This window comes from Leptonychotes weddellii, chromosome 8, assembly GCF_054177405.1.
Source record: "Leptonychotes weddellii isolate Sample4059 chromosome 8, ASM5417740v2, whole genome shotgun sequence".
Taxonomy (NCBI): domain Eukaryota; kingdom Metazoa; phylum Chordata; class Mammalia; order Carnivora; family Phocidae; genus Leptonychotes; species Leptonychotes weddellii.
In genome coordinates, this window is record NC_138376.1 from 91,059,297 (window position 1) to 91,085,527 (window position 26,231).

Below are 26,231 nucleotides of genomic sequence, written 5' to 3' on the forward strand. Positions count from 1 at the left end.
TATATCCTGCCACATTGCTGAAGTCTTGTATGAGTTCTAGCAATTTTGGGGTGGAATCTTTTGGGTTTTCCAGATAAAGTATCATGTCATCCGAGAAGAGTGAGAGTTTGACTCTTTGCCAATTTGAATGCCTTTTATTTCTTTTTGTTGTCTGCTGAGGCTAGGACTTCTAGTACTATGTTGAACAACAGTGGTGAGAGTGGAATACCTGCCATGTTCCTGACCTTAGGGAAAAAGCTCTCAGTTTTTCCCCATTGAGAATTATATGCGCTGTGGGCTTTTTGTAGATGGTTTTTATGATATTGAGGTACATTCCCTCTATCCTTACACTGTGGAGAGCTTTAACCAAGAAAGGATGCTGTACTTTGTCAAATGCTTTTTCTGTATCAGTTGAGAGGATCATATGTTTCTTGTCTTTTCTTTTATTAATGTGATCTATCACACTGATTGATTTGTGAATGTTGAACCATCCTTGCATCCCCGGAATAAATCCCACTTGGTCCTGGTGAATAATCCTTTTAATGTACTGTTGGATCCTATTGGCTAGTTTCTTGGTGAGAATTTTGGCATCCTTTTGGTGGGGTCTTTGTCTACTTTTGGGATCAAGGTAGTGCTGGCCTCATAGAATGAGTTTGGAAGTTTTCCTTCCCTTTCTATCTTTTGAAACAGCTTCAGAAGAATAGGTATTAGTTCTTCTTTAAATGTTTGGTAGAATTCCCCTGAGAAGCCATTCAACCCTGGACTCTCCTTTGTTGGGAGATTTTTGATTACTGCTTCAATTTCTTTGCTGGTTATGGGTCTGTTCAGGTTTTCTATTTCTTCCTGTTTCAGTTTTGATAGTTTAAAAAGAGCACATATCATTTTTAATTCAGTTCCCAGTAACAGAAATTTAGCTTTTCGTAAAAGGATAAACCATTCGTACATTTATCTATTCCATTCTCATGAAAAGTTAACTCTGCAAAGAGTCCATATTTAAGATTCTGGTTTTTGCACAAGTTCTTTGTATTTTGTCAACCTCATAGTATATAGACAAATATACAAGGTTATCACTTTAAACACTTTGATGTATTTTGACCAAGTCTATGTGGAGAAGTCTAGATGATATAAATGAAACTCTATGATTATATCTAAATTTGGGGAAACTTCAGCTTGTTTTAATATAATCAATCTTGAATTGTATACATGTGTGTATACCTGTGTAACTGAAGACTGATTTTGTATACTCCCAATCTAGACTCCTTGTACCAAGAAGGTTTTTTTTTTTTTTTAAAGATTTTATTTATTTTTATTTTTTAAAGATTATATTTATTTGAGAGAGAGAATGAGAGACAGAGAGCATGAGAGGGAGGAGGGTCAGAGGGAGAAGCAGACTCCCTGCCAAGCAGGTAGCCCGATGCGGGACTCGATCCCAGGACCCCAGGATCATGACCTGAGCCGAAGGCAGTTGCTTAACCAACTGAGCCACCCAGGCGCACCCAAGAAGGTTTTTAAAGGCCAAACCTCTCTGCCACAAATTATATAAATTATTTTTAAATTAACTTTAATAAAATTAATCTATCTACATATAATGAAAACCAAATTAATTTCTCCTGGCTTACAGATAAAGTTCTGACTTATTGTGCTAAACATTAACTCTAGTAGAAAGTGAACAATTTTCAAGGGGAGAAATTGTTCTAAAAGCCTGTCAAAATAGTTGCATAACCACTGTATAACAGCTGTAGAATTTTTTTATGACTCAAAGAATATAATTATTTTTGTATAAATTTTTTTAAAGAGGGCAAGGGACTCTTTATGTGTCTAGAATTTATTCATGCCACTATTCCCAATCCATTAGCAACAGTAATCAAAAGGTGGACATAATCTGACAAGGTTCTCCTCTGGCTCCAAATTTTAAAATATCTTAAAAAGCATCACCTAAAGTTACAAATACCACATGAGGGCTGTTTATCACTAAAAATCTTCAGTGAGATCAATATAATTTTATTAATAAGTCTTCATATGTCCCTGAACACAATAATAAATGTCTTTCTTTAGCCAATTTGTATATTATCTTCCTATCTCACTACCATTACTATGAATAATAATTACCAAAAATCTGTACAGTTTGCTGGGTACTCTGCTAAATGCTCTACATTCAGTATTGTACTCAGTTATAATTACAACTCTGAAATGTTGTATTACTATTATTTGGTACATAAAGAAACTGTGGCTTGGAAGTTAAAACCCAAAGTACTTTATTCAAGGTGATGTTATTTCTTCACAGCTGAAGAGCCAGGGTTCATCCCCGTGTTGGCCTGACTCCAAAGTCATGGCATTAACCAACACATTGCATCATCTTCCTTTAATGAGTCAGCATCAGAATCTTTCTTTGATGAATCAGACTGTTGATCTTCCACCAGTCAATAGAATGTGGACAAGGTAGCATTTTCAAGATTTTTTCCTTATAATTTTATTGGAAAGTATAATAGATTTAAGGATAAAATAACCTGATTTATAATCCCTATTATGCCACTGATTAGTCCCATAAACATGGATGAGTCATAGTTTTTATGAGACTTTATATGAAAAAAAATGGGATCATAATTTCTCATGGGGTGTGTGTAAGGAATACATGAACATAGCCTGTGATTGCACCTAATGTACTGCTTCCCACATGGTGGGTAATCACATGTGTATTGAATTTAAACCTATACTGAAACCAATTAAATTCACATCACAGAAAAAGAAACCAATGAGCCTCTGAAAAGACTAGGGATATGAAATCCACAAAAACACCTTGAGATTACATCTGAGTTTGATTTGGTTTTCCTATTAAATGTACTACATTTGGTAAACTTCATTCCTGTAAATTTCCAAAGACACTTTATAAATTCAAAAGCTTTTGAAATATACCTGACCCAAGATCAACCACAACAACAAAACTTTATGATGATTTGTTTCAGGTCTAAGTCTGAGTAGAAACCAGTGTCATATACTATTAATGACTCAAAGATGGCATAAATCATTCCCATAGAAGAATGCTGCTTTATCAGAAATTATCATCTATACAATGTACCACTAGTACAGAACCTCCTTGAGTTACCTCTGTAGTATATATTAACCTTTCTCATCTTTTTTCCCCAAGGGAAAATCTGACACTAATTGCTTGGTTTCCTACATTTCAAAAGTTGCTGTGACACATTTCTCAAAATGGGTTCCTCATCCCATGGGATTTCTAGGGTTAGAGAGCTAAAAGAAAAAGAAAAAGAAAACCATGTGGTCAAAATACCTTGACTGGAGCATAAAGAGTGGTTTCTCCAGGACCTTGTGAAATGAGAAGGAATGGCCATGTTGTTATCTGATTCCAGTGGCTGATGACCTCTGGAAATGATTTACCAAGTTAAAGCCAAACAGAAGACATGGTGTGTGTGTGTGTGTGTGTGTGTGTGTGTGTGTGTTTAGAATAACAGAGAGAATGAACTCACAAGTCATATATAAAGTCGGCTTTGTAACTAAGATTTATGACTTATACAAATATCTGAAAACATCGAAATGCTACTGGCTTCTAATTTTACAGTATTAAGCCACTAGCCAGCTGAGGGACCATGGGGATGAAGGCATTTAATCTCTCTAGACTCAGTGTGCTTATGAGCTGATAGGACAAGAAGGTCAATTCCAAAATTCAACTACTAACAAAGAAGTCCATGGATAGGATTAATCTTCATCTTCACATGCTCCTTAATTTTGTTTTGTAGTCTTTCATCAATTTAATTAGAGTTGTACAGCCTGACATCCCAAATAGAAGGATTAAAATAGCCCTAAACTAGAGGCTGATTAGGACTTCAAACACAGTAGTGAAACCCTCATGAAAAAAAAAAAAACCTTGAAAGCATAAGAAAGATTTATATTTTCCTGAATGCTTATAGTTGCATTAGTGAGGGGTATAGCTAACAGATGGTGTGAATGGAAACAGAAGAGAATGATACAAAATTCCAAAATACTAATCCATTATCTTGACCCAGAGAAACTTGAATTAAGACATGAAAGATCCAAAAAATAGCATTTTTCTCCTTGAATCTATGCTTATCAAAGATTCTTCCACTAGTGATTTCTTCTCAATTGGCATCAGGGCTAAGTAATTAAACAATGTCATTTATTGAGTGTCTGCTACACTATGAATAATAAGATGCTAAAGGATTAAAAGGAAAGTGTACATGAGTCTATCATGCTTATAATCTAATTGATAATGCGTGGAAGCTTAACATTGTCTCTTCTTACATACCCATAAATGTTTATAAATATAGCAGAATAAGAAAACTAATGTTGTACCCAACTCTACTGTTGTACCTAATGATTTATTTTCAATTTTATTTTATGACATATTCAAGGGCATGAGAAGCCACAACCAAAAAAAATGCTTGAATTTTCCCAGGTATGTATAGATTTCATAACTTACATTTTTATTGCTAGGAAATACCCTTCCAAATATTTTTATTTGCTGATGCTTTAGTCATATGATCTTAGGTTAGTCACAATAAATACATTAAAAATCTTTTTGAGAATCACACTGTTTTTGCCAGACAGATCTTATGAAGACTTGAGCTTTCACTGGCCCTTTAAAAAAGCCTGCAAGCTCAAGTCCCACTCATAGCCCCCTCCTGTGTGGCCTTACACAAATTTCCATCATTTGTACAGCATGATCAGAGTAAGTCCCTGGCCCCAGCTGACTGATCTAGGGCCTGATGCCCGACCCAAAGGCAGACAACTAAGGGCTGCCATGAGCCCTGGAGATGAGGTGCCTGGATCTGAAGCTCTCTCTAATGGATGGACCAACCCAACCCTCTACCTATGGAAGTATAACAGATACTCACAGAGAATCCAGAGGCCAGAGTGAGGGAGAAGCAGAGAAGTGCAAATACGCAAAGGGAAAAGGCCATAAAAAAGGAGTTGTGAGGCAGATGAAACCAGAGAAAAGCAAGAGGAGGCTGGGAAGCAGACGTGGTGTCCCGGGGGAGTTAGGTTAGGTCTGTAGAGCTTCTGTAGCACTACAAACAATGCTGCTGAATTCTGAATGTTGATGAATTCTCTTCTACTCCGTGAGGTGTGGCTCTGCCTGCTGAGATTGTTTACTTACTTCCCCATGTGTCCTTATAGAAAATGTCACTTATTGAAGAGGAATTTGTGAAAGAGCAGGTCACAGGTGCAGGCATCTGACAAACTGGGTTCATATCCCAGTTCCGCCATCATTAATGTGACTCTAAGAGAGGCAAGGAATCTCTCTGAACCCACTTGCCACACCCATAAAATATAAATAAATAAAAGAACTAGCCTCATTAGTTACTATGATGATTAAGTAAAATAATGCATGTAAAGAGCCTAATACATTGCCTGACAAAGTAAGTGCATGATAGATTATAGGCACTATGCTTATTTTTATTAAAAATCTAAGCATGTCTCTGATCACTGTAATCTGAACAAGCATCATACATTTTCCTAATAACATATATAAATAGGAGGGGCAAATATACATAAAACCAGGCAAACTTATTTAGCACACAAACTCTAAATCTCTACATTTAAAAATATATACAACTATTTGGTATCCAAAAGGAGGAAGAAGAAAGAATGATGTAAGGCAATATGGGTCAACTTTAATTCTGAAGATTCATATACTGGCTTTCTCGAAATCTTAGTTGTGTTGGGTATGCTTGTATAGGGGGTTTGCTGGAGGGATTTGGGGGCTGATCTAGGGCATAGATATGCCCACAAGAGGCAGTAATGCACGAGCTTTATTGGCTGGTGCCTGGACAGGGCTCCATGAAAAGTGGAAGTCCTTCACAGCAAGACTGTCCAGGGGCACCTGGGTGGCTCAGTCAGCTGAGTGGCCGACTCTTGGTTTCGGCTCAGGTCATGATCTCAGGGTTGTGGGATCAAGCCCAGTGTAGGGCTCCATGCTCAGTGCAGAGTCTGCTTGAGATTCTCTGCCTCTTCCTCTCCCTTTGCCCTCCCCACCCCCCACTCGCACATGCACACTCTCTCTCTAAAACAAATAAATATATAAAATCTTAAAAAAAAAAAAAAAAAAAAAAGGAAAGACTGTCCAGAGGCTTAAGGAAAAGAAGCCAGCCTCCAGAAAGAAAGGAGAGCAAGGGAACTCCTGGGAGTTAGCTTACATGCTAAGTGACTTCGCTCAGAAGCATGAGAGGGAGTCTCTGGGTCAGAGAACTCCAGAAGGGAGTAGCAGCCTGAGGTATTAAAACCACAAGGCCCTATCTTATCAATGGTCAACAGATGCTGGGTAAGGTTTCACAGAGTATGTAAAGCAGGCAGGCTGTAAATGGCTAAAACTCTGCTTGTATTTCTTTCTTTCTTTCGTAATTAGATGTGTAAAAATGTGAATTTAGTATGAGTGGGCTACTGAGCTAACAATATTTCAGCCTACATACATGAGCAACTCAAGGGCCAAAAGACAGAGGCCACCTTTGGCTCATTTATGTAACAGCTTGCCATTTGGCACTAAAGGGAAGAAACTGTAGTCCAGTGACACTCACATTCCCCTGTTCTAGAGGACATGAGGGGCTGTGCCTGGTTCAGGCGAGGTCTAGGGTGTGAGGTCAACCCACCTCACTGATTGTTAAAGCAGAAATGGATAGTCTTCATTCTTAAAATTATACTTAACAGTTGATGCTTTGAAAAACACGGATCTTAAAAGCCTGACAGTAGATTCTATCAAACTGTGCCCGAAATTTGATTGTTCCATGAAAGTACCTTCTGGAACTTTCAGATAAAATCTCAACACAAAACATTTTTAGGATCACTGTATCAATTTTCCTTCTTTTAGCCTTTGAAGGACTGGGAAGTGGCAGAAAAGAAAAATACAAAGTCATTTCGGGGAATCAAGTCACAGCTTCTCTAAAACCTCAGTTATCCACCAGAAAAGAATTTCTAGATGTGTGAACACAAGACAACAATCTAGCCACGCCTTCTTCTTATCTGAAGCGGCACCACTGCTTACATTTCCCTGTGGGAATGAAGGCTGAGAGAACTGGAAGGAGCATCAGGCCAGGGAGAGATCTGATGCTGAGAGGGAGCAAAGCAAGCAGGCTTCCCCTGGGAAAGACAGAGCCCTGCCACCTAAGAGTCTGATTTCATAAACCCTTAGTTTTCTCATCTTTAAAAAATAATAATCAATTGTAACAAAGGTACCACTGTGGCGCCTGATGTTAATAGTGGGGTGTGTTGGGGCAGGGATAAATGGGAACACTCTGTATTTTCCATTCTGTTTTGCTATGAATCTAAAACTGCTCTAAAAAAATGAAGTATATATTTAAGAAAAGAGTAACATCACCTTCCTCACAGCATGGTCAAGATATCAAATCAGATAATGCACCTGGCTGGTAGAAGAGGTCCAATGAACACTGCGGGCCTCCATCCACGCTACCTCCTCACTGCCCTCCTAGGCCACAAGAATTAAGCAGAGATAGGGGAGAATAGCTTGAAAAAAAAGAGGACACTTAGCTACCCTCAGAGTAGGCAAGGCAATTCAAGAAGTGAATTAACAGGATAGAAAAGGAAAGAGGCCAATGTCACCCAGAGATGACAGGATGCAGAGCTGGGTATAACAGCATTTACAGAGACTGCAGGCCTGGAGTGTACCACAATTATAGCATTTAGCATCCTCTAATAGGCATCGAGATGCAGTGAAGACAGTCCTGGGAATGATGCTCCTCTTGATGCAGTTCTTCACTGAGCAAGGCCTGAGTCCAGTACCCTTCAATCTGTCATTGCCCAGCATGAGAAAAACCGTCCCAGCCATGACAGTTTCCAATTTTACCCCATATCAAATTAAAACATTCATTCATGAGCCTTGCTCAATTTATCTCTTTCAAATGCTGAAATAGATTAGTTCTCTGTCCCTTTCTCCAAGGCTGCGAAAGTGTTCTGTTTCCAAGATTCTTTTTCCAAATGTTAAAATGCCAATTGCTACTTATTGAGTACCTATTGGTGGTACGATGTGAATTATAAGTGAGGATAGAGTAGGATGCCAGATTTAGGAAATAAGAAGATTCCATGTGACATTAACTTACATAAAATATATTACGTTTATCTGACATGCACATTTTAACAGAATCCTGTATTTCATCCAGCAACCCTAAGACAGAAGGACAGAACACATTCAATACCTGCTTCCGTGTCCAGGACCAGCTCCTGGCTTGTGCCCTGCTCTACCTTGGGCCTGAAAGAGGGACTAAAAACTCACTGTTTTTACGCCAGACAGAAACAGAATGGCCAGGTCCAGAGCAACTGGAAATGATAGGGCAGGTAGTAAAACAGGAGTGAAGGCCCTGACTAAAGCAACTGATAAAAAATACTAAGCTTGCTTTTAAAAGTTTGAGCCAGGTTTTGAGAGGTCTAGAGAAAAAAAAAATAGTTTGCTAGCTAAGGAAAAAAAATATCTGTGAGCCACAGATCAGCCCACAGACGAGCAGTTTGCAGTGCCGTCTCTGGTTTATAGGCACATGTCTAGATCTGACCGCACTGTGTTTCGGTCTGTGGGCGTAGTGCTTACCCACGTGCACTCAGCAGGCAGCCCCTGGCCCACCTGTGGCAAAGGCTGCCCTCGCCACCTGCTCTAGGACTGTGCTGGCCCCACTGTCGGTGCTGTCTCTTCGCCAAGAATGACTGGAGTTAGCAAGGTCCTTGAGACCCGAGATGTATAAAGCATAATGCATACACATCTCAGCAATTCTCTTCTGTTGGATTTCACATTTTAGAAAGCATTTAGAATTTTAAATGCTCTGTTTTATAAATCAAACTGCAGGAGTCGAAAAGGAAGAAGTGGCTGAAACCTGCCAATCATCTATCACAGGGCACCATAAGGGGAACTTGATAACAATTTACCACACACTCTTCACAATGTCCCTGTGAGGTATTATTACCCCATTTTACAGATGAGAAAGCTGAGGCCAAGCACAGGTGCAGAGGAAGAGCAAGGCTGTGAACTTACTGGTTCTGATTCTTGTCACTATACCATTTAAGAGAGCCCCCCCCTTCTTTTTTGCTGCTTGTCAACTTTTTTTTGTTTTTTTTTAAGATTTTATTTATTTAGAGAGAGCACACATATGTGTGGGAAGGGGCGCGGGGAGAGGGAGGGAGAGAATCTCAAGCAGACTCCTTCGAGCCAGACGTGGGACTCCATCTCACAACCCTGAGATCATGACCTGAGCTGAAACCAAGAGTCGGATGCTTAACCAACTGAGCCACCCAGGTGCCCCTGCTTCCTGTCAACCTTAAGACCGTCAAACCCAGCCTCCAAGCCTTCCCGCTGCTCCGCATATACAGGGCAGCCCTCTCTGGGGTCCAAGGAGATGGCAAGGCCTGGCACCAAATGGCATTCACCAAACCAAGCTTGTGAGCCAGCTCAAGGAAAGAAGCTTGCAGCACTGCCTCTCCCTGTCTGCCTTGCATCTTTCATGTCCTTCGCTCCCCTCCACTTCAGCGTGCCTTCTGTCCCCAGCTCTCCTCCTGGCCCTGGAGACTACCTGCGCAGAGAAGATGGACGCCCCGCTCCGTCACTGGATTTGTGGAGAACCGTGGATCCCTCTCCTTCACACCAAGCAGCTGACTGCACCTACACCTGTTCTCTTCAGCTGCTCCAGTTCCTGAGCTCTATCACTAGCACTTGGGTTTCCCTTGGCCAGTTTTTCTTTCATTTTCACCACTACTCTTCTTTCTTGTCTCTGTGTGAGCAATTTGTTTGTCACCAGGTACTTGAAGCTGCCTCTTAACCACTGAGTGGGTATGTACATGTGCGTATTTTCTTCAGAGTCAGATGTCCTGAATTCTCCCACAGCCAATTTTAGTATACCTTTTTTTTCTAAGACAGCAGGAGATACATAAAGGAGGAGTGATTATTTAATGCTATTGTATGAACCCCAATGGGCCACTGAGCATTAATTCCCCAGTGAGCTGAAAGAGTGGTTAGGCAGTAGCAATCTCTTCATAAAAAGAGTCAGAATGCTTGATAAAGCCATTTTAAAACATGAGAATTCTAGTTAATCGCTACTTGTGAGGACAGATTGTCCCGTTTCTAAGAAGTATCTTATTCCCTAAGAAAGAGCCAGTTTTTCTAGATCAGGGAACTGGATCATATGCTATTTAATGGTTCTCTTTCTTTGTGACCAAATTCTGACATTACTTTATAAAACTTCTGTGCTGTTACTAAGTGGAGGAGGGTACAGGGCAAACAACAACAACAGCAACAAAACAAACCAAAACAAACAAAAACCTCCAAACCAAAAGAACAATGCCCAAACTTGACTAAAATGTTTAATACATATCTCTAAAATTTCTATAGGATAGTAAGTTAGCATATCAAAAGAGGTTAGAAAAAGGTTTGTCGATCTGCGAGTATCTAGTACACACCTTTCTTGGGAAGAAGCACTATTACTGAGAACGTTTTGTACATCAACAAGCTCTGCATCAGCTGAGGGTCTATCACTGGCATTTACTTCCTCACCCAATATATCGGTCTGGTGGTTAAGGACTACGGTCTCTTTATACAGAGGTGTCCCTCGAGTTCAAAGGTTCAACCTCAGGGTTTTGAGTCTGTTTGATGGTTTTTAATTGACCTAAAACTGCATTCATTAGATTACCGCTGCTGAGACCTCTGGGGTCACTGGGAGGCCAGCAAGTGTTCCTGTGCTGGCCCGATGCCAGCTAATCTTCCCTGCCTGGTCCCCAGGCTTTTCCAAACTGGGAAGCATCAGCAGCTACAGATCGTGGCGAACAATCAAGACAAACTGGTGTCCCTTGTTGGGATATCACAAAGCTCTCTTTGTTCTAAGAAGGAGATCTAAAATATTTTTCCATAGAAAACAAATACTAGTCTCATGGAGGGTCTCATCTCAAAAGATTTAAGTTTTAATATTTCTAATAAAAAAGCAAGTCCACACATTCTTTTAACTCATGCATGTCATTCTACAGCTTCAAATTTTCACTACATTTATCTTTTTTGCACTAGTCACACAATGATGTTTTAGAACTGAAACATGCTCTCTTTAAGGGACTTGCTTACAGATTTGTCAAGTTCCTAAAGACAGATAACTTTTTGTTTTTTAATATTCCTTTTTTATTTTTATTTTATTTTATTTATTTATTTTTTAAGATTTTATTTATTTATTTGAGAGAGAGAAAGCACATGAGAGGGGGGAGGGTCAGAGGGAGAAGCAGACTCCCCGCCGAGCAGGGAGCCCGATGTGGGACTTGATCCCGGGACTCCAGGATCGTGACCTGAGCTGAAGGCAGTCGCTTAACCAACTGAGCCACCCAGGCGCCCCTAATATTCCTTTTATAAACTTTACAAATACTATGAGTTAGAACATAATTAATGCAAAAGATTAGCTTAAGATTTATATAAAAATGGACAAAAATCAGGTTATTTATTTAATTGTATTATTTTATCTTTTTTTTTTTTTTTTGGAGGTAAACAAACTAGCCTTAGATAGTCAAACCCTGTTCTTCTTCAGTTAGCAAAAGGGTTACAGGGCATAAGTGTTCCCTTTTCTTTTTTTTCCTTTCTCATGTATTCTTTAAATAGGCTTTATTTTTTAGTGCAGTTTTAGGTTCACAGTGAGACTGAACAGAAAGTAGAGATTTCCCATATACCCGCTGCCCAAACACCATACAACCACCTCCACTATCAGTATCATGTGGCAGCATGATGTATTTGTTATATCAATGAAGCTACATGACACATCATAATCACCCAGGTCCACAGTTTACATTAGGGTTCACTGTTGTTCTTGCACATTCCATGGATTTTGAAAAATGTATAATGACTTGTATCCACCACTGTAGTATTATACAGAATAGACTCACTACTGTATAAATCCTCTGTGCTCCAGTTATTCATCCCTACCTATCCCCCCACTCCTGAAACCAATGATCTTTTTTACTGTCTCCCCAGTTTTGCCTTGTCCAGAATTTCATATAGTTGGAATTATATAGTATATAGCCTTTTCATATTGGCTTTTTTTACTTAGTAACTATGCATCTGAGGTTCCTCTGTATCTGAATTTGCATGGCTTCATAACTCATTTCATTTTAGACTGAATAATATTCCATTGTCTGGATGTACCACAGTTTACGTATCCATTCACCTTCTGAAGGATATCTTGATTGCTTCCAAGTTTTGGCAATTATGAATAAAGTTGCTAATAAAAAAGAAGTGGCAGGACACAACTGTTTTCTTTTCAAATTAAAACCAGTTAAAGGATTATAAATTGTAATTTTGTAAGTTAGTATTATTTGAAGGTAGAATATATTAGTTATAAATGTATTAGTTATAAATGTCACACAGTATAGGAGAATAATTTTTAAACCTTCTGAAATGATTACCCTTAAAATTGTTCATTATTAATGAATAGTTGGATGCCCATTACATTCTAGAATCCAGGATTTTATATGATTCTGAAAGTAATCCTTCTGTATACTGGAAGTAACAGTTTTAGACATTAACTGGGCATAGCAATAATAAAAATGTTGTATTAAAAGGTGGTATTTTAAAAATTACTTGTGAAAAGCAATATTTATGTATTTTAAATACCAGAAGTGTTGGTTCCTGAGTACAATCTTGGAGTAGCAACTAGTAATTCTACAAGATTTATAATCCATAATTGGCGCATCACATAAGGTACTTTCTTATCATCCTTAATAATAGAGCCAGCATGTATGGAACATTTATGTGTCAGGAAATACGTAAAGCATTTACATACTCTCTCAGTCCCTCACAACAACCCTGCAAGGAAGGTAGTCTCCCCACTGAGATTCCCACTGCACAGATGAAGAAATCAAGAGGTTATGCCATTTTCTCAGGGTCAGACCTCTAGCAAGTGGTGGAGGTTGGCTCTGAATTCAGGCTGACTCCAAAGCATATGACATACTGTCATGTACGCTGTCCTGAAGTAAACATATGACCCCTGCAATCTGGGGAATTTGCCTTTCAAATAAGCTTCCGAAAAACTATTAACTCATGTGTTACTGATACACATCTTTATATGTTTTCTATTACCTATTAAATCATTCTAAGGAAATTAAACTTTTTAATAGTGAGACTTTCAGAAACATGACATGCAAAACCACCTTTTTATTTTTCTTTTTTTGAAAACCTTCCGGATATAGAGGAGAAACATTATATTGGTAGAGTAAGGAACTGAAATGAAAATGAGATAATCTCTTGCTTCTAGTGCCCTGTAGGATAAAGTTATTTTACATACATTGAGAAAGAATTTTGCTTTACATTAATTTTAACCTAAAAGTTCCTTCCCTTGAAAGACGTTAATTCATCTCTACTTGGACATCCTACAGTGTTAGCGCATAATTTTATTCTTGGTTCACAACAGATGACATTTTATCACCAATGGAACACCCTAAAAATTTTGTTTTGTGGCTACTGAAAAAAGACATATTACTCAATATGAGTTTAAATGTCAATAGCACACTATAAATTGCCCCTAAATTGGCAGGATCAGATTTCTCACTAAATACCTGCATTAAAAAAAAGTACAGAGATATTGATCGTTTTTCAATGCTCTTTCTACTACAGATTCATTTAGACTTTAACTACGTTACTACGGCTATTACTAAAGATGGAAAACAAGTATCTTGGACCATATGTGATACGATTTGTAAGGTAAGCATTAACATCTAATATGCTTGTATCATTAACCACCCTATAAACTAAGATTCTCTATGGACTGAAGATCATTTGATTTGTTTTGTAAGTGATGGCAAGTATTTCTTGGGCTTGAAAATGCATTACTCTAACCATTCTGTTAGAGCTTTAAAATCTGATAAAGCCTGATTTTTTTTTTCAAATGTTAGAAAAAGATAATAATCATTCATCATTCATTCTGTTGCTGGATGGCAAGTGTCCAGCATTAAATATATGGCAAATTCAGTGACCTGTTAAAGTAGACTGCATTACTTAGTATTAGCTTTGGGTACCAATGACTTCCAATTTTCTTCAGCTATTTTACAGCTTAAAAATCAGGCAAATACCTTCATAAATTTAAGAAGAAGGCAAGAAAAAGATACCAAGTTTATCAGCGGAAGTCAAATTATTTTACTACTCAAAAAGATGACACAAAACAATAGTAAAAATGGGAAAAATGAATATATAATCTACCTATTGCAGATAATAAAGGTTGATTTAACCCATACCCAAATCTTCTTCTCTTGTTTGTCTGCAGAACATGAGATATCAAAGCTAAATGTATGCTTTGCTAGCCTCTCCACAGCTAGAGGTGGCTCTGTGACAAAGTTCTGGCCAATGAGACATTTGCCCACGTCTGCTGGTAGCTCTGCTTTCCCTCTTCTTTCCGCCTTGAATGAGGCCTGATGGGGTAGATGAGCTGTCAGAGTGGCTATTCTGCTCCCATAAATGAATGAAGCTCAGGAGCACTGCCGAGGCATCATCCTGACGGAGCGGACAACCATGGCCTGCCCCCCGGTTATGCTTTAAGTTCAAACTACGGTTCTTTTGCTGAGCATGTAAGGGAGGATCATTATCATCAGGGAAAGGAGAGGTGACACTGAGTCTGTCACTTGCCTTGCCCAAGCAACCTGGGGCTGTGTCAATGTGAGGGAGGGGAAATGAGCCTATTACCTTTGAGAAGATGGCCAAAATCTTTTTTTTTTTTTGCCTAGAATATCCTAAAAACGGAACCCATGATGAACTGAGGAAAGGAGCAGAGTTTGGGAACAGCAACTCATGTTAACTGGATAACTGAATTAATTTTTACTTTGGGACTTGAGTGTGTGTGTGTTCATGTATGCATGTGTATTAATGTTTGGTCAAAAAAATGTGCCACCATAAAACAGACTCTTAACTATAGAGAACAAACTAAGGGTTGCTGGACGGGAGGTGGGTGGGAGGGATGAACTACATGGGTGATGGGTACTAAGGAGGGCACTTGTTGGGATGAGCACTGGATGTTTTATGTAAGTGATGAATCACTAAGTTCTACTCCTGAAACTAATATTACACTATATGTTAACTGAAATTTAAATAAAAACTTGAAATTAAAGGAAAAAAAAAACAACTAAGGTTATTGTTATTTAACTCATAGACTATCAACCACCAGTGAATTTAACATTTGAGTCCCTATCTTTTGGTTGTTTTTGAGTGATCAGATCAAAACTGGACTTATACATACCCCCAATTAAGGGAAATAGGAAGTTTTTCTTTGCATTATTTTTTTAAAGATTTTATTTATTTATTTGCTAGAGACAGAGAGAGAGATAGAGAGAGAGCACAAGTAGGCAGAGCGGCGGCAGAGGGAGAGGGAGAAGCAGGCTCCCCGCTGAGCAGAGAGCCCAATGCAGGACTTGATCCCAGGACCCTGGGATCATGACCTGAGCCGAAGGCAGACGCTTAACCGACTGAGCCACCCAGGTGCCCCTTTCTTTGCATTATTTATTTTCAAAATATTGTTTGGTAACTGAAATTGCTCTAAACAGTTGCATAAAAATAAATCATATGATTTATCACAGAAATTATGGTAGCTGAGTCCTCTGTCCAAGTTTTAAATGACTGATGTGTTGCAGGGGTTATGGGGAGGGGCATAAATGGTTAACAAAATAGGTATGTAATCAAGGTTCCTGGATTCACCTAGAAAACAGTAACTTTACAGAAGAATTTGAGTTTCCTTCCTCTACCTTGCTTGAAAAAAGTAAAATATTTCTTCAGAGTGGGATAAATTATTCAAGTAAACATTGTTATCAAAGTAGACTACTACATTTTATTTTTAGATGTAAATCTCAAATATTAGTTAAAGTATCTTCTATAATATAATTACCCACAGCGCTGGAAAAACAGAATTACTCTAATATTTGCATCCATTCTTGTTAACTATATTACATAGCTTAAGCTATCTGAAAAGGCCTCTGGTTAAAAAATATGTAGAAAGGTATTTTTACTTAATACTATGCTTCGAGTTAGTAAAACTAATAACACTACTAGTTGAAAAGTTTGTTATCCACTCTTATAGAGTTACATAGCTGAGTTACAATTTCTTTTTCTCAAATGTAAATTTTCTCTCCCTCAAATATGTATATATATACTTATATGTGAAAGAATATAACTTTCCCCCTATGTTTTATTATAACTATACCAAATCTTGTTTAAAAAGGTCAGTATACTTGTGATCTTCAACTATCAATTTCCATATAAAACTGACCCTCTTATACTATGTATTTTCTTCTCATTGTTTGAACAATATTAGAATTCCACATCTTTCGTTTCTGGAAACGAGACTGTTATTCCAAATAGAGAAGTATGACCTTCTACATTGACAGAAAATACCTTCCAAGTACTGAATATAAAATACTGTCCTTGGCTTAGGACTCTTTAACTTGATTTAAAATATCCTTGTTTAAAATGCTCCTCAGAACTAGGAGACTATTTTGCCTTCTCCCAGGATTCTCTGTCGGATTTACGAGGAATCTGTCCATCCTCCCTGCTTCCTTAGACCTGTCTTAGAAGAAGGATGCCCTTCCAGCAACTAATTACTCACCTTTGAATTTACCGACAAAGATCTGAGGTCCTGGAATCTAATGGATCAAATGCATGGCCTGCAAATATTTATCCATGTTTGCCCAGGAAACAAGCTGGGCAAAGGTGAGGGTGTTAGAGGGGCCTCAGCCCTCCATCACACTGTCTGGCTCCTGTAGAACATGCTCTCATAACAGGAAGCAGACCAAACTTTTGTCAGTCAGGCAGAGAGAAAATTCCAGAACAAATTCAGTTAGCTTCAGGGTGCAAGTGCCAGCCTGTTCTAGTACTGGACTCTGTGGACCCCAATTCCAACTCCATTCCCACAGGTTCCTTTGTGCCTGGCCGAACCGTTCATTCCTTCCAGAATCATCTGAGCATCTACAGCTACATGACCCACACTGCCTTCAATCCCTGCCTACCAGGGGCTAACCTTTGCACAGCCATATGTCTGTAAGTCTTATCAGTGCTACTAAGTACCTCAGTTCTGGTTCTACGTCTGCCTTTTCTCCTCTCTGACTTGGATCTTTGGGTACTAGGCTCTGTTCAGCTTCGACCCATGACTACCATGATACACCACGCTGGTATTCTTTGAAACCCAGACTCACATCTCAACTCTATTCTCAGGATTACTGGTAACCATCTCTTGTAAAGAAACTGCCCTCCTGGCATGGTCTCTAGCCTTTGGGCCTCGTTAGCGACTGGCCTAGTCCATCAGATAAAATGCTTACATGTATGTACACTTCCACAAGCCAAGAAGCACAGTGCTGTGATGCTTGCTACCGAGCTAATCCCATTTACAAGTTTTTGTTTGTTTGTTTGTTTGTTTTTACTGAGTAACCTATATAGATGCTGATTCATTATAATTCAAGGTACCCTTCTCCTAAATCAAGTAATTCTTGACAGAGAAACTTAAGCATTCCTCTATGTTTTTCTAAGAGTTTTTCCAAAATATCTTCAGCACAAGGCTCTAAATAATGAAGTGGCGAAAGATTTGGGTAATGGTCATTTCAAAATTGAAGGATGGCTTCAACTACTTTTCAACTATTATATAGCTTGATCTTTGGTGTGGTGCTCAAGGGCCTAACCAAGTCCACAGTGAGGTGGCTGCTGACAGATAAGGTTCTCTATTCTAACAACCCGAGATCACAGCAAACAAGCTGGACTTTGTCCAAACCCTTGAAAGATGCCAATTACACTTCATCCCTCTTAATCATGAAGTCTGTGAAGAAGTAATCACTGTTCTACCACTTCTAGAGAGCATCACAAAAACAAACCTGTGAAGTTTAACAAAAGACCACATTAAAAAATGTAGTTCTCTTGTAAACCGCTTTACCCAGTTTCTAGCCCCAATGACAAAGTATGGCAGATATATGATTTGTATGGAAAATGTTTTGTTTGCTCCTTTTAAGTGAAGTGCCTGGGTGTTTCGCTTCGTACCCGTAGATTCAAAGTTGTAACATAACAACCCAAAAAAGGATGGAGTGGATGTCATCCTCACTTCAATGAACACTTTCCTTTTGCTGACATTTATATAAACCAAGAATTTGTTAGCTACAACAAGAAAAATGCATTTCTATTACAATATGATCACAATCATATATTTTACCAATACTTAGCAATTATATCATGTGACATGAAATCAATTATCAAGGTATTTTTGAGTACCTAACTGGTGCCCAGCATGTCGGTTTCCTTCTGCTTAACCCATAACAATTCATATCTGCAGCCTGTTGCGGTGTTTGTGTCTTGTGGTTGTTTCTCCAGGTAGACAACAGAGTGGAAAGCATGGGAACATACCCAAAGTCTTTCCTTTCCTTCCCAGGACGTCAGGCGAACCAGCTTTTTATACCCAGTGGTAATGCAGGTATTGATGACTAATGGACCCAGTCATTAGAAGGACAAATTCTGGGACAAATAGCTAGTGAGAAAGACAACTCAAATAGCTAAACTTGAGGTAGAGGTGATAGGGGGTAGGGGTGGTAGAGAGAAAAGATTAGTTGGAGAATATTCTAAATCACTAGTTATGTATAAGAAGGGGATGGGAGGGAGTGAAGACAGCAAACACACAAATCTTATATAATGGAAATAAAAATGACACTGGCAAAATATTTCAGGGCTTCCAAACCATACACTACAATGTAGGTAAATTCAAAATAGGTTAACTACAATGGGTACTTATCTTGACTATTACTGTGTTCCAATGTACACAGCAACAGCAAGTCCCCAGAGTCAAGTAATTTCTTTCCTATGATCTCCAGAAGAAAACTCGCTGGAAAATAGGAAATTAAGAAAATTAAAAATTTCACTCAAATGCTTGCTTCGGCAGCACATATACTAAAAATTTCACTCAATTTTTCACAGGAACAGAGTTATTTCTAATCCCTAATTGTGTATTCAAGGGGTTAAGCACACTCTTGTGAAATCTGTGTTACATATAAAAGTAGACAGATACACAAAGGTTTGTTTAACACCAGAAGATGTTTTTTCTTTTTATTTTATTGTAAAACTCAGAGCCCCATGGCTGTCAGGCATGAATATCTTCAGTGTCAAAAGTCACTAAGGAAATACGATTATCTTATTTGCAGATGCAACTGTTCCTAAAACCATAAAAGGCCACTGGTTTAAAACATGGTCTCTCAACCTCAGCACTACTGACACTGGGGTGGATAATTCTTTGTTGTAGGGGCCGTCCTGTGTTCTGCTGGATGTTTACCAGTACCCCTAGTTTCTACCCATTAGATGCCCTGTCGCACGTACCCCCAGATGTGACAGCCAGTGTCTCCAGACATTGCCATATGTCCCCTGATGGGGGTGGGGGAGGGCAAAATAGCCCCAGTTGAGAACCAATGGTTAAAACAAATAGTTACATTAGAATAATATTCTGAATACTTTTATAGGACTATGTACTAGGCACAATTCAATTTAATCCTCAGTAATAACTCTTATGAAGTAGGGTCTATTTTAGCCCCCATTTTACAGATGAGAAAACTGAGGTACAAAGAGATTAAGTTACTTGCCCAAGGTCAGCGGACACATAAGTAGCAGAGGGGGAAATCAAACACAAGGAATCTGGCTCTGGAGTATGGACTCCTAACTTCTACATGATAACCTTTCCTTCCCAGGATGTCAGGCTAACTGGCTGATATAGGCAGAATACATATAAATCAGAATTATTTTTCATTCAAGATTTTTAGTAGTCTTATGACACTGGCCATCTTATATACCCCTAGTGAGTTCAGAAGAGTCATTTGTAAAACAGGAATAATAATGAGATTAAAATAAGATACTTTATCAAAGGTACTTAGGCCTCAAAAAGTTCTAAGAATAATGAATAGAATATTCTTATTTATCCCTACTCTTTACATGTGGATATATCTTTGGTTTCTCTTCCCTGTTTACCTGTGCATAGCAATTAGAATCAGTTATACAAAGAAACTACTGTAAAACCTGGCTTCTTCTGCTTTGGGTTACCCCTACCCGTAACCTGAAGCACAAAACACTGCCTGACTGGGTTACAGCCTGACTGATCACAAACCACAGCAACAGGCCACACAATTTGCCAATGGCCGTTGAGGAGCCCGAGTTTATGCGCTTCGCTGGGCTTCACAGACTGCATCATGCATAGTATCCATAGATAGTAAGTAGAACCCCGCCCCCCAAAGATGTCCACTTCCTAATCTCTGGACGTGTGAAATGTAATTTTAAAATGCAAAAAGAGAGTTCACAAATGTAATGAAAGTTACATCTAATTATCTAAGGATAATTAACCTTAAAACACAGAGATAAGCCTAGATTCTCTAGGTGGAGCCCAACTGAGGCCTTGAAAGCAGAGAATGTTCTTTAGCTGGAGGCAGAAGAGATGCAGAAGGGAAAGTCAGAGATTTGGCTGAGTGGCACTCAAGGTGACGTCAGTTTGAAAATGGAGGGGCAACGGGAACAGGAATGCAGGCAGCCTTGAGGCGCTGAGAGGCTCCTCGCTCACAGCCAGCAAGGAAATTGGGACCTAGGCCCTGCAGTTGCAAGGAACTCAATTTTACCAACAACCTGAATGAGCCTCTGAGTGGATTCTCCTCCAGAACGTCCAGGTAAGGGGCCCAGGCCGCCTTCGTTTTGGCCTTATGAGACCCAATGCAGAGAAGCCAAACAAGCCCACTCACTCTGACCCACAGAATGGTGAGACATTAATTATATTGTTTTAAGCCTCTACGTTTGTGATAATTTGTTAGAACACCTGTAGAAAACTGACACAGCACACAACATGCTTGAACAAGGAAGAACAGTCACTCACCCACTGCCACACCATGAATTTACCAAGTGGCCCACAAGGGTTTAGAAACCCGGTCTTTCAACCCCCAAACTATTTCTTTCAATAATTAAGATCTGCGTCATCCTGGAAGCAAACGGTTTTACATCCGTTTACTCACTGGCTCCTCACCACAGCCAGGAAAGCCATTCACAGATGAGAAAGGCTCAAAGGCATTGTGTACTTAACAGGGTTGGACTGTTAATAAGTGACAGAGCCATACGCTCTTTCATCTCTTTGCTTTTGAATACATTGCCTTCAACAGTAAAAATGTAATAAGTATAGAGGATTAAACAATGCAAGGCATAAAAGCACAGAAAGACAAATGATTTTCTGCTGAAGGGAAACAGGTAAGAATTTGTGGAACTAGTAAGATTTAAGTTGGGTCTGGATGGACAGGTAAGATTTCCAAAGATGAATGCTAAGATGCGATTTTTTTTTTTCTTTTGAAACATGGAATCAAATTCTGGTGTGTGTGTTTGTGTGTTTTAATCGGTCACCATTAAAGTTAAAGTGTTTGGGCTTTATCCCATTATGAAGTAGCACTATGAGAGGCTGTTAACTAAAGAGCATCTCTGGGTATGTACATTTGATTAATGAACTAGTATTTCGCAGGTATGTTTGTATCACAGTTAATTGAACAACGTGAAAATGCTGGTGAATTGTCATTTCAAGGACACAGAATTTTCTGTAGTGAATATAGAGCGGAACCCCAGACAATCTGCCTCTAACAAGTAGTCCTATGACAAAGACACTTCCAATAAGATAAATGCAGCTGGATGCAGCAGAGATGGAGGGAGACCTCTGTGTAGCCAGGCAACCCTGTCTTCTCCAACACTCAGGAGGCTCCGTGCCATGGCTATATTGGTACTAAAAATCAATACTCCACCCCTTGGCCACAGCTGATTAGACACCTAACTACAGCTGGGTCAGATTCTCCATTCTGGGAATTTGGAATTGAGTCTCTGAGACTCTTTTTGGAATATTAGTACTTGAACTCATTGGGCATGTAAGCTGAAGGACTGAGCCATAGAGAGCTTGTTTGTAGAAGAAAGAATAAGGCAGATATATCTAGAGACAAAAGATAAGTAGCCTAGGATAAGAAACTGGAGGAATAGCAGTCTTAGTTCCAGTGGCTTCCAGATTCCTTGTTCTAGGCCCTGTGATGTCTTGCTGCATTTCTTGACTTGGATCCATGAGATACCCTCTCTTATCTTTACAATAAATATCTCTCCCCACTTATTTTAACCTAAATTGAGTGGATTTATATTCTTACAAACAAATGATCCTTGCATCAAATTCTCAAAAAAAAGCACTTGGGACCATGTGTCTTTTCTCTGTTCCAAACACTTGGGAAAACCCCAAGACTAGGTCAATCTACTTGTCTGCCTTCTTCAAATATGTCGGAGTGGCTGAATCCTGCTAAAGAAGATCAAACGAGTGAGCAGATGGGGCCATCACAAATCCATGGCTGCAGCCCCCACTGTGTGCCAGCAAGCCGCCTGTTTCTCTAGTCAACCTTCTTGTTGCCCCCAGTCATCCTGCAGCTACCACCCCCTCCTCCAGTCCCAACCACTGTGGTCTTCTTGAAAGAATAGTCTCTGTACTTCCCTACCTCGCCTGCAGTATGGATTCCACTCCAAACATGCCACTGAACCTGCTCCAGCAGGGGCTCGATTTCTGCCGGCTTGTTACCAAATCCGAAGACCAATTCTTAGTCCTTATCTTGTTTCTCAGCATCATTTGACACTGCTGAGACTCACAGCTTAAAATGCTAAATATCCAAAAATACTCCCAGGGTGCCGCACTCTGCTAGTTTGTTCTTTCTGTGCTTCTGATGTCCTTGCCTGTTGTCTCGTCCTCTGTGAATCCCTTACATGTTGATGTTCCTCAGGCTTTAGGTCCTGGACTCTTGTTAATAGGACACTCTATCCCCAAGGGAGCTCATCTACTACCGAGGCCTAACGGTCTTAAAGAATAGTATCTCTAGTTCAGTCCTGTCTTACTGTGTACTTCCAACGGCCTGCGAGAGACCTTCCACACTTGGACATCTTTCTCATTTAATGCAAAACACCCCAAACCAAATCCATCTCACCTCTCCCCTCTTCTCCTTTCCCTGGGTGCCCCCCATGACCCCCAGTACAAAAACCAGGAACCCAAGCACCGTCTTTGACTCTACTTCCTCCTTCCACCTCCCTATAAATGTTCAAAGTTCTGTAAACGTTGTCTTTTAAATATGTCAAGGATCTGCCCACTTTTGCTTTCCCACCATCCCTATGTTAAGTAAGCCATCATCACCTCTCACCAGGATTACTACAAAGCTTAACATGTGCCCGACTCCAGTCTTATCCAAAAATGCAAATTTGATATTATTTGTCCAGTGTTACCATCACTTAGGACCAAGTAAACATGCTTTGTTGTTACTTCTACACAAAATCTGAGTGCCAAGTCAGTAACAATGCTTACTTTGACTCACAAATCTTTTTTGGTAATATACCACATTATGAATTTAAAATTAATATTTCACTTGTGTTAAAATGGTCATACTTTATGAAATGTCTCCCTTAAAAATTAAATAATTGCAAGATTATTTATTCTAAAATTTAGAAGTCATAGTTGCCCCAAGACTAGGAGGTAAAAAGGAAGCATATTTAGACTTTCTTTCAGACTGTCCTCTTTCTCTCCATCTTGACTTAAACAACTTACCAGAACTTCCAATTATTTTCATTAATGCTCCAAGTATTATTTTAGATAATTATATACACATGCAGAATCATGTATATATTATGTATAAACATGTCATTAAGGTATATACACATACATTAATACATACTAATAAACATGTGCTTCACGTTGAACACAATATTATTAAGAGAAGCTTTTCCAAACAAACTGATCATGGGTTTTACTTTCAGAATAAGTGTAAAAACAAACCAAAACAACAACTAAAGAACTAAAAACCAAAATGAAAATAAATGAAAACAAAACGCCAGCATGTTGTTTGCCACAAGCTGAGACGGAATATCGTCAACCCTTAAGCTCCTGTTCCCCCCTCACCTTCTCAGGCAAAGGAGTGACTTTGTGACTGCCAGTTCTTTAGACAAAATGGGTAAGATCCTCAAGGGTGCCAAGGCAAGGGGAGGTGGGTGCGTTCGCCAGGAGTGAATGCAATCGTGGGAGGAGGATGTGTGTCAGACAGACTCAATGTCAAAATTACAGGTGAAGCACCCAGGACCTCTGGAACCCCAGGCAATTCGCATGACCCTTCTTGGCCTCAATTTCCTATATGTAAATGAGGAAAATAATACCGAATTCACAGGGTTGTTCTGAGAATGAAGTGAGTTTAAATATGTAAAGTGCCTAGCCGGTACCTAACAAGAAACAAACCCTTAACAATGGTAAGCTGTAATTACTTTCATATTTTTCACCACTCTAGAATTAAAATTACAGATAAAAGACAAAAATCTATGCAAAGATGAGACTGTAAAAATCTAGTTACTGGTTGTTTTAATTATATATAGATCAAGTTACACAGAAAATCACTGAAAAAGACTATTCTCAGAACAAGAATAACATGCATTCTACTGGGAGAAAGAAGGAAGCATATTATAGAGTATAACTAAAAAGCAGTATTTTTTATTAAATGTGTGGTCTTAACTGCTCCCTCTATTTTAAACCTGGAGAAGAAAATTATCAGGTATTATTGTTGTTGTTCTTCAGCAAATTAATAGCTAAAGTTTTAAGAGTCAATTAAAGAATAAATAAGTTGTTTTAAATATTCAGGCAAAATTCTGTTTAAGAAAGAAATATCTAACTGGGGTTTTCTTATATAATGAAGGAAAACTCTAGGATTCATTATTATACAGACCTTCTCTTTTATGACCACTAATGTGCTCTGCGCCCCTGGGGTTTGCGAAGACAGGGTACTCCAGAGTGCAGTACGGGAGTGGTGATCTCACCTAGAGATGGAGGAAGAGCCATCCCTCCCTGCCAGTTTAGTTTACCACCTTCAGATCAGCTCTTGAAAGTGCTGTCTGCAAAAATCCCCCAGTGCTTTGGACAGCCCTAACAACTCTATGGTGATGCCTGAGATTTCAAATCAATCAAAGGCATTCCTTCCTGAGACAGTCTTCCAGCAATTCTGCTGACAGCCAAAGGCCCACATATATGCTAACCAATCATGTAACTAGACAGTTTCCTCCCTTACGAATTCTGAAGCTAGCAGCAAGTGTCCCACAGGTCAGGAAAAAGGTGATCTGTCTGTGCACCAGTGTTAATGTCTGGAGTTCACTTCTCAAGCTTCCAGGAAAGCGAGAGTGCTCTTAGTCCCTGCTGATAAGCACAGTCACTTCGTGATCATTAAGGTGACTAGTCCCACATACAGTCCCACTTCTGCTACTCTTCTGCTATCCACCTTTGTGTCATTAGCTCCACCTCTCTGTGAGAGAAGACACAAAAGGACGGAAGATGATTAATAGCATGGGTAAAAAATATGAAAGAAAAAGACAGCTACATTAAGACAGCTAAAACGAATACTTGATTACCTGTGGCATATTTGGCTGTAAAATCCTAAACCTCTATTACCACATTAAAGCCAAAGGAGGGGATTTAGGTCAAAGCTTTTACTTATCAAGAACACATACATCCAGATTAGTTTTCCTAATGAGTAATCTACAGTCAGTTAACTCAAACCAGGTATTACAGCTTGTTAAACTTCTAGTCCCCAAAGAAGTCCCTTCTAAATGCCTACATTCTAATGCCTTTACCTTATGAAAAGCTGGGGTGTAATTCTCCAGATCACAGGTGGGTGGAGAACTACAACCACAGAAGCAATTACACTGAATCCCAGATTTACAGGCAGATTCTAATGTAACTACATTAAAGAAGCATTAAGAAAGAAATAGATGAACAGCATTTCCCCCAAGGTCAACTGTTTTTAAACCTCTGTATTTTGGTTCATCACACTATGCTCTATCTTGGAATAGAACTCTTTCCTATTTATAAAATTACTGTTTATTTGATTTCAATAAATTTTAGAAACATTGACAAGGCTTGGGAAATGCAGGTATCTTGATTTTAACTTTTCCTATTTTCCTCACCACCAACGGCAAGCAGATTTAAAATTCTAAGACTGAAATAAAAAAAAAAAAAAACAGATTGAAGGGGCATAAAAAAAAAAGGCTAGAGAAAAAGGAGATTAAAACATACTCGTGGTCAGCAAAGGATACCTTTACCTGTCTATATTAATCAGTATTTATTAAATAAATCCTACTCTGAAATCTAACATGAAATAACTTACAATTAAAAATAATATCATAGGTATGAGGAATTCTTAATCGCAGGAAACAAACTGAGTGTTGTTGGAGTGGGGGGTGGGGTGGGAGGGATGGG

At 39.1% G+C, this 26,231-nt stretch overlaps 1 protein-coding gene across 1 annotated transcript in view; it reads right to left on the bottom strand.

Moving 5' to 3' along the window:
• Positions 1-26,231, bottom strand: part of MAN1A1 (mannosidase alpha class 1A member 1) — a 151,227-nt gene that overhangs the window by 110,500 nt on the left and 14,496 nt on the right. The window contains exons 3-6 of the mRNA XM_081829371.1: positions 18,769-18,806; positions 17,975-18,088; positions 9,615-9,856; positions 8,582-8,732 (exon numbers count right to left, since the gene is read on the bottom strand). Coding sequence (XP_081685497.1) covers positions 8,582-8,732; positions 9,615-9,856; positions 17,975-18,088; positions 18,769-18,806 — 545 coding nt within the window. The remainder of the gene's footprint in view (positions 1-8,581; positions 8,733-9,614; positions 9,857-17,974; positions 18,089-18,768; positions 18,807-26,231) is intronic.